Genomic DNA, 14,090 nt, shown 5'->3' on the forward strand with positions numbered 1-14,090 from the left:
GAACTTTTTCCATGTCCTATGTGCTTGATTTTCTCCTTTATTTCAATAAACTATTGAACTTATCAATGATTTTTTTTGGGCATAGTAGTATTTTATAATTATTTTTGGTTCGGATAGTGCATTGTATCACTTTTATGTGGTGAACAGGGGTATATGTACCATGGTATTGGCGATTTATATTACATTTCATTGAGGTTTTTTCTATAGTTGAGATACCAATAAAAAATATGTATATAGATGAAATGAATGTATGTATTTCTGATCCAATATGTATGCTCCATTTTGTTCCTGTGAAGCTCTGAAATAATGCTTGTACAATGCCTGAATGGTTCCCCTATGTAACATCATTGGACTGCAAAGTAATAATCCTATATTTACATTATGTTCTTCTCCATATAATTTGGAAGATTCTGTTTTTAATTTGCAGGGTTGTGCAGAGACTTGATCTTTCAAAATCTAAAGCTTCAGTGCTTACATCGGTTGGTTGCATATTTTAGTGTTTTTCGGGCTAATGTCTTTTAGCATTGATCTATCTTGCATTGGTTTTATTTTTCTAATGCTTAGTAACAGCTGTTCTGGGAAACTACCATTTGTTTATTTTTATATAGGGGATTACAACAATTGGGAATTCATTATTTTTTCTGGGAAGTCGGTTGGGAGATAGTTTACTTGTGCAATTTACTTGTGGATTGGGTGGCTCGATGCTGTCATCTGGTCTAAAGGAAGAGGTTTGTATTGGAAGTCGTTTAACTTCTCTTTGCTACTTAGTTGTAATACGTTTAACTATAACCATATGATTTCTTTGGCACTGTAATTTGATTGTACAGCTTAATCTTTGTGTCTCGATCATATCACTTGATGAGTAATGAAATATTACAAATTTACAATTCATTTCACTATATCTTTACAGAAAATTTTGTTGTTCATTGATATCATCAAATAAAGTTTCATCTTTCTCTTAATGTTTTTTTTTGTGTGATTATTTTTCTATAATTGTTGAAGTCAAATTGAGGAGAAATTTTCAGCTTACATCATCTTTGTAGGTTGGAGATATTGAAGGTGATTCCCCCCAAGTGAAGCGATTGCGAATGTCATCTTCTGATGCTTTGCAAGATATGATTAGTGGTGAGGAGCTCTCCTTATATGCATCAGCTCCAAATAATGCAGATTCAGCACAGGTTGTTTACCACTGTCAACTCTGCAGGCCTTTTTCCAGTTCTTTTCTGCCTAGTAATTACATTTGGAGAATTTTTATGTAAAGATAAAGAGGGAGTTCCTTGGTAGGAAAAGGGTGATCTAAAACAGCAGATATAAGACACCTCCATAGCAATATAAGCATCTATAAGAACAGATGCTGGTATCTAAAAATGGTGGCTAATTTTCCCAATCATAGAGAAGACTTACTCATGTTTCCATCTGTCTATGGAACTCAATGGATTTGCCTATTCTTTCTAATTAGATTATCTAAACCTTTTTTTTGCTTGGTAAGTTACACATGCACTCAATGGGTCTTGAACCCACAACCTCACTCTCCATACTGATATTATGAGTGTAAGAAGTACCAGTTGACCTATAGCTCATTGGTAAGGAAAATTATTTAAAACTATGGTGCTTTTCCCAACCACTCAGATGCCATGCCGTGTATGTGTACACCTTACTCCCCCAACAAAAAAGTTTATGCACTTTTGACTTGTATAATTAACCGTAGTTGTACCACCATCAAAATATTGTAGAACTTTTATCACTATTCCCTGTATATGTTAAAGAAATTAAGCTCCTATTATCTGCAATTTCTAGGATTTTTTTTTTTATTCCAGAATTTTTAGAATTTTGATTAATAGTGCTTAATTTATATTTGTCTAGTTGGATTGATAAATTGTTGGTTGTAGATTGCAAATACTTTCATTTTCACAACTCAATTGCAATTTTAATTAAATACTTGGATATATACATATAATATTATGTAATGATTTCTTTTCCGTAATGCCTGCAGAAAACCTTCTCGTTTGCTGTGAGGGATTCATTGATTAATGTTGGTCCCTTGAAGGACTTCTCATATGGTTTAAGGATGAATGCAGACGCAAATGCAACTGGACTTGCCAAACAAAGTAACTATGAACTGGTCAGTTTTGTGAGTTAGGTCACAACTTCTGCCCTTTGGATGATTGATGTGGTACAGGCCCTTACACAAATGATAAATAATAAATAAATAAAAGACATGATAAATTGATAATATAAATGAATAAGAGGAGTGGTAGAAGAAGAATCATGCCTTGTGGGCATTGAATTTTAGCATGTTTTACAACTACTTTTTATTCACTTGGACTTTGGCTTAAGTGGTAACAGCTGGGGTTGGGTTGGATTGTGTAGGGTAGGTTTATATCCAAATCTTAGCAAGCAAAAGAAAACTAAAAAGATGAAGTTTAGCTGTGCTTCTTTTGTGGAATTTGTTCTCTTGGTTTTATTGCTTGACAAGGCTTCAACCTAGCAACAAATAGATTAAAAAAAAAAAAAAGGAAAAGAGGAACAGAGAGAAAAAGGAAAAGTCTTTTATTTGTTCATGGATTTTTTCAAATGATAATTGGTCTAAAGCGCAAGAACTTTTTATCATTTCTGGTCTTACTATTTGGAAGTTTATATTTACCTTAGATAAATTTTCAGGTGTGCTGTTCTGGTCATGGAAAGAATGGTGCTCTCTGTGTTCTTCGACAGTCAATTCGCCCAGAAATGATTACCGAGGTTTGCCCCTTCTCTGAATTTCTATTATGTTTTCCTTGATATAAGATTTAGGAATTTTATGTCTTGCTGCTTGTTATTGATGAATTATAGAGTCCCCATTTTAAAGATTAAGTGCTGAAACAATTTGGTTAATCAGATTACTGCAAATCATTGCACGTTCAAACATAACCAGCTGTATTGATAGAATTAAATAGCCTTTAAAATATATGTGTGTGTGTGTGTGTGTGTGTGTGTGTGTGTGTGTGTGAAAACTATAAATTATTTGTATTATTTTAACTCTTTCACCTATTATTATAGCAGTCATTGTGACTATGACTGTGTAAAACTTATAGAATTAGTAATATTTATGTGCAGATCCATTTTAGAACGGGTTTCAGCATAATTGTGTATATGGCTGTGTCCTTATTTCTTGGCTATTGTGCTTTAAGGAACTTTTTGTCAATGTCACATTGTCAATTTCCCTGGATAAATTGTTGCATATTTTGATTGATTATAATGCTTTCATCAGGAAACCAAACAAAATTCATTCCCACCGTGGAACCTTTACTTATGCTGTTGTCTTTTTAAATTAATCATGTTTGAAGATTATTACTTTGTTTTACAAGCACTCAATTTACTTTTAGTCATGTGGATGACATTATTGTTAACGGGTTTGGTTCCCACCATGGAACCTTCAATCATGTTGTTTTCTTTTTAAAATAATGATGTTTCAAGATTATTACTTTGTTTTACAAGCAATCAATTTACTTTTGGTCATATGGAATTGTTAACTGGTTTGGTTTAGTAACCCTCAAAATCAACAAGTTGAAACTGTCTTAATGTGTTACTGTTTATATGTTTATGGCATGCTTATGCGTTTTTTAATAAGATGTATTGGTGCGCTTGAAAGCTGTTGGTCTTTTCCATATGGTGATGCATACCCATCCCTTTATGCAGGTTGAACTACCAGGTTGCAAAGGAATTTGGACTGTCTACCACAAGAATGCTCGTGGTCATAATGCAGATTTTTCTAAAACGGCTGCTGACGAGAATGAGTATCATGCATATCTGATTATTAGTCTTGAGGCTCGTACAATGGTAATCTCATTTGCTTTGTATTAAACAGAAGTTGAACGTTTTTGCAAGAAAATTATACATTTTGTCTATGTGGTAGAACTATGCCTTTTTCTTATTGTAGTTTCTCTGTCTTTGAATGTGGTTGTGATAATTTATGTCTGAGTGCATTGTACATGTGTTCTTTGTTATCCTATGATCACAGAACTTTATTTTTTATTTATTTTTTTCCCTTTCCCTATTGTGGAACAGTGTCATATTAACATATTAACAATAAATGAAGTTTTGTAGTTTACATGAGCGGTTTTTAAATATCAAACTCCTTCCCACTGTATGGGTTGTTTTTTATTTTTAATGTTGCTGTAGTTTGTAGTGGATCCATTAATAATAAAAGAAGCCATATAAGGTATTGGAGCGAACTGAGTAGCCTAATTAAGAAAAAAAATCGTAGGATTGTTGCCAATGAGCTCTAATTATCTGGGTGTTAATCTTAATATCATAACAAAAGAGAATAAATTGATGAACAGGCTTTAGCTCACAACACATTCACACACACACACATACAAATATATGGGTCAGCTAGCTGTACCCTTCTCTTGATTGCCTCTATGAGGCATACCATTTTTCCCAGAAAAAAAAAGGTGCGCACACACACACACACACACACAAGTACTTTTTTTTTTTTGGGGGGGGGGGGGTTGGTGGTGTGATTTGGAGTATCACTTTGTAATTTTCAGAAGATGCGGTCCATGTCACAATTTGTTTCTCTATAATGATGTTGGCCTGTTTTATTAGTAGGTACTTGAAACAGCTGATCTTCTTACTGAAGTAACTGAAAGTGTTGATTATTTTGTGCAAGGAAGAACAGTCGCTGCAGGGAATTTATTTGGAAGGTGAGTGTATGTAATATTTTTAGGTAATTCTATCCTTTGGAATTTGATCATCTTGCCTGACCTGTTCATATCTTCCTGGTTTGTGGTTTGATTCTCTTTATGCTCACCCACACACAAACAGACATGCACAAATGTTGTTCCATACTATCATTAATGTGTGTCTTATAATTTTCTTTGAGTTTTGGGTTTAGTAGTTGGTTCAGCCACTTGGTTTGTTATTGTCCATAGTTCTGTACTTTTAACTCCTGGATTATTCCTATAATTGCAATTCAGTTAATTGTTTCGTTTCAATTTTTACCCCATAATTTTTGCTAGTTCCATATTTTTAACTCCTGGATTATGCCTATCATTGTAATTCAGTTAATTGATTCTGCTCTCTATTGTAATATTGAATTGTACTTTTTTCCCCCTGATTTCTTAAATTGTTCTATTGTTAATACCAATTATTTTATTTTACTGTTCTGTTATCTCAAGTTATGCTGAATTTCATTTAACTCTCAGTAATGATCTTCTAAACAGTGACGTTAGTTGCCAATCTTGTCATGTGATGACCTGCTTCAAAAGTGATAAAATGGTTTTATTTCTTGATCGATAGATTGCCTATACCAATCGTTTTTTATTGTTAAATGATTAACTAGCAATAATGCCATGCCATATGCAGGATCAATTGTATAATGTAAATTTTTTCCATTTGATATTGGATGAAATTTATTAAAAAATTATGGAGAAAAAAAGATTTAGCATAGCTAGAATTATGCAGGACACGGTCAATTTTTCTTTTTTGGGTGTGCAATTATCTGTTTTGGAAATTAAGTTAATATAGGCCATCTGTCAAATCTGAAATTTAGCACAAAAAATATAAATGAAAAGAAACTATTTGGAAATGAAAAGTTTAATATATATAATATATGTGTGTGTGTATGGGGAGAGAGAGAGAGAGAGAGAGAGAGAGAGAGAGAGAGAGAAACTGATTATGGCCCCTTCGTTTTAAATTTAAGTTTGAAAAAAAGAAGAGAGATTTACAGGAAGTGGGACCCAATGACCTAATTATTATAGTGCTACAGTTACTTTGCCATCAGTCTTACCAATAATTATCTCATGCATCGGATATATGCATTCTCTTTTATAGTGTGTGAGGTCCACAGCCGTGTGGGACCCATACGTTGTGAGACGGAGGATTCATATATTTGATGCATGAGATACCTTCTCTAGACTTGCATATACTCCATGTAGTACAGTGAGTGTAGGTTGTAGGTTGGTATTCATGCGTATGAGGTGCTACACTGCTACTGTAAAAAAAAAAGGTTGTATCAAAAGCTTGCAAGTTGCCTTCGTTCTATTCTACAATGTCAAGGGTTTGACTTGTGCTGTAGTGCTATTAGAATTGTTTATTTATTTATAATTACTATCAAATTAATGGCGTTGCTATTTGCTCCGCCTGCAGTCTGCTGCCATGCACACTGTGTGGGTTTGTTTCCTGGTTCATTAAGGGTAATTACATGATCTTTGGTGTGAATTTATATGGGGAGAACTCTGAATTTTCTGCTTCACATTTACTTTCCTCTTCCAGGCGTCGAGTTGTCCAGGTCTTTGAACGTGGTGCTCGAGTTTTAGATGGTTCTTTTATGACTCAAGAGCTAAACTTTGGAGCTCCAAACTCTGAATCTGGTTCTGGTTCTGGATCTGGTTCTGAGAGTTCCACAGTGTTGTCTGTTTCTATTGCTGACCCGTATGTATTACTATGCATGACTGATGGAAGTATCCGGCTCCTTGTTGGAGGTATGCTTTGTCATGTCTCAAGTCCTTAGTAACAGTACTGATGAATACTTTTTATGTTTAAATGATTCTGTGTAGCTCCAATCTTTGTAGCATAAAATATAAGTTCATTATTAAAAGTATTTGTCATGGCATTTGCACTTTATGTTCGATGATATTGCCTTATCTTTTTTATTTTATTTAATTTCTTCTTCATGTGTTTCATTGATGATTTCTTGAAGATCAAATTAAATAAAGTAATGTTTTGGGGAAACTGTTTCAGTTAAAATTCCCGATTAATTTATTATATGTGTGATTATAGTTTGTGTAGCTTTTGTAACAACACATTGTTACGCAGCATGCTATGTTGGTCTGTAAAGGCTTCTCTCTATCATCATAATGTCTGTGTAGAGTTTTGTGTTAGAAAGTTGAAAAATCTCTTAGTGGGCTCAAATGAATTATGATTATGAAAAAATCTGCTATGATGTAGTTTCTATGGCCGAATTTTTGGTTGGTTTCCATGGGAATTGGACTTAATCGTATATTTGCTAAAGCAAAATATGGCCTTCAGGGAGAAGTTACTTGACTTTAAACAGAGCGAATAGTAAACATGGCATTGTTGATTTGCTTCTATATATTTAGTTCCTTTATGTTGATAAACAATCACATTTCCCAAAAGCTTAAGCTGATAGTAAAGGGTGAATTAACCTGGGTTGCACGGATACAGAAAAATTGCCAAACTATTCGTGTCCAACACATATCTGGTACAGGTGCAAATGTATCTGATACACACCCAGCAAATGAAAAATACTTTCATTTTTTTATTATCTATTTTTTTTTTATCACGGGTATGGCCTGGACATGGTTGTGACATGGCTGGGTACATCCCAGACACGGGAGGGAAAAAAGAAGAGGAAAACAAAGAGATTTTGACTTGAAATAAGTGACTCACAGGCACTGCCGCAGATTTCCATAGATTGCCACAGGTCATCTCAGGTTGACTTAGGTCCCCACCGCATTGTTGTCTCCCCACTCCTGCTTCTCCTTCTTTTGTCTATCCTTTCTTCCTAGTAGTTTAATTTTTCCATTCTCTAGTTATTTTTCTTCTATTTCTTTGATTTGTTTTATGTGCATCTCTTATTCTGTGTGCCTTCCCATGTGATGATGTGACAATGTGACTAAAAATTGAAATGGGAAAGTTAAAAAGTATTTTGAACTAGAAGAGTAGATAGTTGTAGTACCATAATAGTAGACTACTGTTAATAAAAGTCCAGCTGTCTGTTAAAATACCCTAGGAGTACATTTATTTATTTATCCTCAAAGACAGCACCATCGTCATGGCATCATTGGATATTGAAAATTGAATATAAACATTTCACAGCATCAGCCTAATATACTTTTATATTTATTATGTTTCAGGCTTATATATAATTTTTATTCTTAAAAAAATCCATATATAGTTTTAAATTTTTATTTTATTTTATTTTTATAGTAAGAAGAATTTATGTTTATCAATTAACTTTAGATTCACCTTTAAATTGATTTTAGATATGTTTTCAAGCATTTTATTGTTGTTGTTGTTACTTTGTTTTGAAATCTAAAATAAACATAAATTATGTCCAAAAAATATATAAACTATACCTAAAATAAATATTAGTTAATTAATTGCCGTATCCTCAACGTGTCATATCCTAGTTTTTCAAGAAATGCTGTATCCCCGTACCTGTACCTTTGTCGGTACCCATGCAACATTGGAATTAATCACTTAATCATTATTCTTACACCCCCTCTCAATTGTGGGCTTAGAGACTCACTCAATAGAAGGGGCCAACACATGGAATTTTTTACTTTTTAAATGGGAAGCAAAGTAGAGAGAAGGCTTTAACTGATGACTACTTGTTTTGCTTTGATATCATGGTAAATCACCACTAACCTCAAAATCTTAAGTTGAAGGGAAAGGCGATACCAATATTCTAATCCTTGTGTTAATTACACTAGAAATATACTGATCATTTTATGTAGGGTTTTTGACAATTTTGAACTCAAATACACACTAGTGCTTTCTTTGTTTTGATGGAAAACTTTGTGTAAAGATAGTTTTTTGTGTTTTTTAGTGTTTGGTAGCATGAAAAAAATGAGTCAAAGGAAAACTATCTTTAGTCAAAATAAAAAATATGGCTTATTTTTTAAGATTGTTTTCCACTATTTTTTTATGAAAATAATTCTATTTCACAGTAAGCTAAATAAGCGAAGTTAGTAGATTGTTTTTCAACTCATTTAAGGTTGCTACCAAACATAGGAAAATAAGATAGTTTTATTGAAAATACTTTTTGGAAAATGACTATTTTTTTGAAAACATTATTGCCAAAACAAACAGAGCGTAGAAATTAGTGTACACTTGAGGATGTGGAAACCTTTGTGGTCTGGTGGATGATGTTTTTCACTAGATCATTGTTTAAATGACCACATTTTTTGGGGTATCAACAATATCTTTTCTATTTTGGATTTCATAGATTTTCTCTCATTTTTATTGTAATATCTATTTTGTAATTGTTTAGGCTATCTTATATATAAATCATGAATACACAAGGTAGTTCTTTCTCATCAATAAAATATTTTATTACTCATAATAAAATTGATGTGAAGTCTGACCATTGACTTTGATGTCTGTCACTTCATTCAATCTTTGGATTACTAAGTTGGAAACTTGAGAGGGTTCGGCAATGGTGGAATGGGTATTGCTTTTCGGGGTTTCCAAGCTTTATTCTGGCTCGTAAATTAAAAGCTCTTAAAGATGACATGAAAAAGTGGAATAAGGAGGAATTTGGGGATCTGGCTTTTAGGAAGAAATGCCTTTTATCTGAATTGTTGGGTTTGGATGCTAGGGAGGACTTGTTAGGTCTTTCATAGGAGGATCAAACTCATCGTATTCGGATTAAAGGCGAGATTGCACATCTAGCCTCTTTGGAGGAGATTTCTTGGAGACCAAAGTCGCGGATCTTATTTGTGAAGGAGGGGGATAGTAATACTCGCTTCTTCCATCGAGTAGCTAACTCCCATAGAAGAACTAATAATATTCGGGGTATAGAGGTGGGTGGTGTCCTCTATGAGGATGAAGAAGAGGTGCAGGCTAAGGTGTTCCATTTTTATCAGAGTTTATACACTGAGTTTGATACTTGGCGCCCCTCTATGGATGGTTTAGAGTTTGTTAGTATTGAGGAGGATGAGCGGCTTGAGCTAGGGAGGGAGTTTTCTAAGTAGGAAGTGGTAAAGGTTCTTCAAGAGATGGGGGGTGATAAAGCCCCAGGTCTTGATAGTTTCACTATGGCATTTTTTCAAAAATGCTGGAGTGTAGTGGAAATAGACGTCATGGCATTTTTTGATCATTTCCATAGAAGCTCAGAGTTTGAGCGGTCTCTTAATGCTTCCTTTCTATCTTTGATTCCCAAGAAAAATAATGCTTTGAATATCAAGGATTTTAGGCCTATTAGCTTAGTGGGCAGTGTGTATAAGCTTTTGTCTAAGGTCTTGGCAAATAGATTAAGGTGGATGCTAGATAAACTTATTTCGGAGTCACAAAATTCTTTTGTTGGTGGCAGATAGATTTTGGACTCTATGCTTATTGCTAATGAATGCATAGACAGTAGACTGAAACGTCGCACTCTGGGGGTGGTGTGTAAGTTAGACATTGAGAAAGCATATGATCATGTGAATTGGGACACTTTGTTTTATCTGTTGGAAAGGATGGGCTTTGGGGGTAGATGGAGGAGATGGATAAAGACTTGTGTCACTACTATTCAATTCTCAGTTTTGGTTAATGGTTCTCCGGTTGGTTTCTTTGGTAGCTCTAGAGGCCTTAGTCAAGGTGATCCTTTGTCTCCCCTTCTCTTTCTTTTGATCATGGAGGTTTTAAGTCGTGTCCTGAAGAAAATGGAGGAAGGAGGTTTCATTCAGGGTTTTCATGCGGGTCCTGCTATCTCCAATGGTATCCGTATTTCTCATCTATTATTTGCCGATGATACCATTCTTTTCTATGATGCCTCTAAAGAGCAGATTCTTTCTATTAGGCTGGTTATGACTTGTTTTCAAGCTTTTACTGGTTTGAAAGTGAATGTGGGGAAAAGTGAAATTGTCCCTATTGGGGAGGTGAGTAACATTTAGACTTTGGCAAACATTCTTCAATGCAGGGTGGGCAGTTTGCCTATGCTTTACTTGGGTATGCCTTTGGGAACCCTGTATAAAACAACCTCTATTTAGAATCCGATCCTTGAGAGGATGGAAAAGAAGCTTTCTAGCTGGAAGCGGCTTTATTTGTCCAAGGGTGGTAGACTCACTTTGCTGAAAAGTACCCTTTCAAGCCTTCCGACTTATTACCTTTCCCTTTTTACTATCCCTAAAGCAGTGGCTACTAGATTGGAACGCATTTAGAGGAACTTCTTATGGGGTTCGTCAGTTGAGTGTTTCAAATACCCTTTGGTGGCTTGGGAAAATGTTTGCCTTTCGCGTGAGTTGGGTGGGTTGGGAATTCGGAATTTGGCGTCTTTTAATCAGGCCCTACTTGGGAAATGGCTTTGGAGGTTTGGTCATGAAACCACCCATCTATGGTGAAGGGTCATAGCCATGAAATATGGGGAGGGAAAAGGGGGTTGGTGCACTAGAGCTAGTAGAAGGGCTCATGGTTGTGGGTTATGGCGGAGTATTAGTGAAGGGTGGGATACTTTCGCTAAGCATTTCTCTTTTGTGGTGGGGGATGGTTCTCGTATTCTTTTTTGGCATGATAAGTGGACTGGGGATATTCCTCTAAAAATTCTTTATCCTCAGTTGTTTTTGTGCTCAGCCAATAAGGAGGCTTGTATTTCTGAAGTGTTGAGCCCTCCAGTGGGTGATAATGACAGAGTGTGGAGTTTAAGATTTTATAGGGAATTCAATGATTGGGAGTTAGCGACTTCCTACTTCCTTCTTCATTTCATCCAAACCCGTATCCTTAGGGGTGGAGGGTGTGACAGGCTCTATTGGGATCTTAATGGAAATGGGAGATTCAATATTCGGTCTTTTTATCATAAGATTCGAAATGCAGCTCCTTCCACTTTCCCATGGAAGGGCATTTGGAAAGCTAAGGTTCCTAAAAGGGTGGCTTTTTTCACGCGGATAGCAGCTCATGGTCAGATTCTTACTTTGGATAACCTTATGCTCCGTGGTTGCCCTTTGGCGAATCGTTGTTGTATGTGCTGCTGTAATGCAGAATTTGTGGATCATCTGTTACTTTTTTGTCCGATAGCTCACTCTTTGTGGGTGTATATGCTTCGGTTGTTTGGGATCGATTGGGTCATGCCAGGTTTAGTGGCAGACTTATTATTATTGTTGGTATAATTGGCTTGGGAAGCATAGTTCTGATATTCGGAATTTGGTTCCAGGCTGTTTATTATGAACCATTTGGACCGAACGGAATCGGCGGTCTTTTGAGGATGAGGGGAAAATTGTGGTTCAGTTATTAGAGCTTTGCCAACGGACTCTCTTTGATTGGTCTCATTGTTGGGGTTTCTCGGATTGCTCTACCCTTACGGTGTTTCTTTCATATATTAGAATAGATTAGGGGCTGCTTCTATCTTTTTTGTTTTTTTTTTTTGTTTTTCCTTCGTTCACTACCGTGAACTTCTTGTATTTTTCTTGCTTCTCTTTTATTAATAATATTCTCTTCTTACTTATCAAAAAAAAGACTTGCAGAAATCTGACTTTAGGTTAAAATGTCCTTATGTCAGACATGCATCAGAAATAATCTTATTCCATGTTGAACTTAAGGGTTTTTGTTTGTTTTGTTTTGGTCTGCCCTTCCCCCCTTCCTTTGTTGGTTGAGTTGGGGGTTTACTTTTGTTGTATTAACACCATGAACTGGTGTCAATGCTGCCTGGTTGCTGTTCAAACCTGGAAAGTTAGAAGTTTCTATATCTGCATTCATTTATGGGACAAAGCTTATAAACATCTGCTGTATTTTTCCCATTCTTTTTGCTCTTGATCACATTATTTTTATTTTTATTTTATTTTATTTGATTTTCTGGTTGCGTTTTTCATGTGCAGATCCTTCTACTTGCATGATTTCCATATACACTCCATCTTCTTTTGAGATCTTAAAGAAATCAGTATCTGCCTGTACACTGTATCATGACAAAGGACCTGAGCCGTGGCTTCGGAAAACAAGTACTGATGCATGGCTTTCTACAGGCATAAGTGAGGCCATTGATGGGGCTGATGGTGCACCACATGATCAGGGTGATATATATTGTGTTGTTTGTTATGAAAGTGGTGCACTTGAAATTTTTGATGTGCCTAGTTTTAATTGTGTTTTTTCTGCGGATAAGTTTATGTCTGGAAAGTCCCTCCTTGTTGATTCCTTTATGCAAGAGCAAGCCAAAGATGTTGAAGTGACAAACAAAAGTTCTGAAGAAGTGATTGGCCAAGGCAGGAAAGAAAGTTCACAGAACATGAAGGTTGTTGAGTTGGCCATGCATAGATGGGCAGGACAGTATAGCCGCCCTTTCCTTTTTGGGATATTGACTGACGGAACAATTCTTTGCTACCATGCTTACTTATATGAAGGTGTAGAAAATACATCTAAAATTGATAATTCAGTTTCTGTACAAAATTCTGGTGGTCTAAGCAGCATTAGTGCTTCTAGGCTTAGAAATTTGAGATTTGTGCGTGTCCCCTTGGACACTTATGCAAGGGAGGAGACATCAAGTGAATCACCATGCCAAAGAATTACCATTTTCAAGAATATTGGTGGTCACCAAGGCTTGTTTCTTTCTGGATCAAGACCAGCGTGGTTTATGGTATTCAGAGAACGGCTTCGAGTTCATCCACAGGTGAGATATCTGGTTCTCTTCCTACTGAGAGGATAATAGTTGTGGCCAACTTGAAGGATTACATGCATCATGGTTAAGATATTGGATAATAATACAAATATGATATTTGGGTAAATTTCAGTGAATTTATCCCTTGAGTGTTGTTAAACCATAGTTTCTCAAAGTTTCAGATAGCATTTGATATTTATTATTTAATGAAATTTATGCTCAGTCTCTCATCATTTTACTTCTTCACATATAAGCCTTTCATTCTATCTTCAGAATTATTATTCTTTAGGCTTATTTATATATTTGTTTTTTTGATAAATAATGAAAGTTCATTAATCAAAATACCCTGGTACAAGGATAGCAGTACATCAAGCTTGTAAATGACAATGATCAAGCATATCTGAAAAATTAAAAAAAGAAAAAGTATTAAAAGCAGAACTCCGATCCCACACAGAGTGGAGAAGGAAAGATTTAATCTTGAGAATATAAATGAGGCTATGAGGCAATCTAAGTGCTGTTTTGTCTTCTGTATCTGTTTTTATCCGCTTTCAGTGTTTGGACTTGTTCGTTTAGAAGAATGCAGAAATGTTCAGATTATGTGTTGTTAATGTTGATGTTATTTTTTTAGTCTTAAAAGTGAACTTTTGGATATCATTTGGTGCTTGGTGATTGGATTTACTTAGAGCAGGTCTATGTATTTTATTGTGATGTCAAAAGAAAACTTGGTACTCATTCATTCAACTTTGGGTTGAAACTCTGGCCACTTTAATATGATACTGATCTACAGAGAGATGTATAAAAT

The 14,090-nt window shown here is 35.3% G+C and overlaps 1 protein-coding gene across 2 annotated transcripts in view; it reads left to right on the forward strand.

Annotated features, from left to right (window-relative positions):
* Positions 1-14,090, forward strand: part of LOC142613370 (cleavage and polyadenylation specificity factor subunit 1) — a 34,127-nt gene that overhangs the window by 7,746 nt on the left and 12,291 nt on the right. For both annotated transcript variants that reach the window (XR_012840275.1, XM_075785695.1), the window contains exons 8-16: positions 428-479; positions 609-728; positions 1,044-1,178; positions 1,994-2,122; positions 2,662-2,739; positions 3,676-3,816; positions 4,591-4,685; positions 6,256-6,464; positions 12,516-13,300. Coding sequence is in view for 1 of the 2 variants with exons in the window: in XM_075785695.1 (XP_075641810.1) it covers positions 428-479; positions 609-728; positions 1,044-1,178; positions 1,994-2,122; positions 2,662-2,739; positions 3,676-3,816; positions 4,591-4,685; positions 6,256-6,464; positions 12,516-13,300 (1,744 nt within the window). In the remaining variant the exon portion in view is untranslated. The remainder of the gene's footprint in view (positions 1-427; positions 480-608; positions 729-1,043; positions 1,179-1,993; positions 2,123-2,661; positions 2,740-3,675; positions 3,817-4,590; positions 4,686-6,255; positions 6,465-12,515; positions 13,301-14,090) is intronic.

Source organism: Castanea sativa, chromosome 10 (assembly GCF_040712315.1).
Source record: "Castanea sativa cultivar Marrone di Chiusa Pesio chromosome 10, ASM4071231v1".
Classification (NCBI taxonomy): domain Eukaryota; kingdom Viridiplantae; phylum Streptophyta; class Magnoliopsida; order Fagales; family Fagaceae; genus Castanea; species Castanea sativa.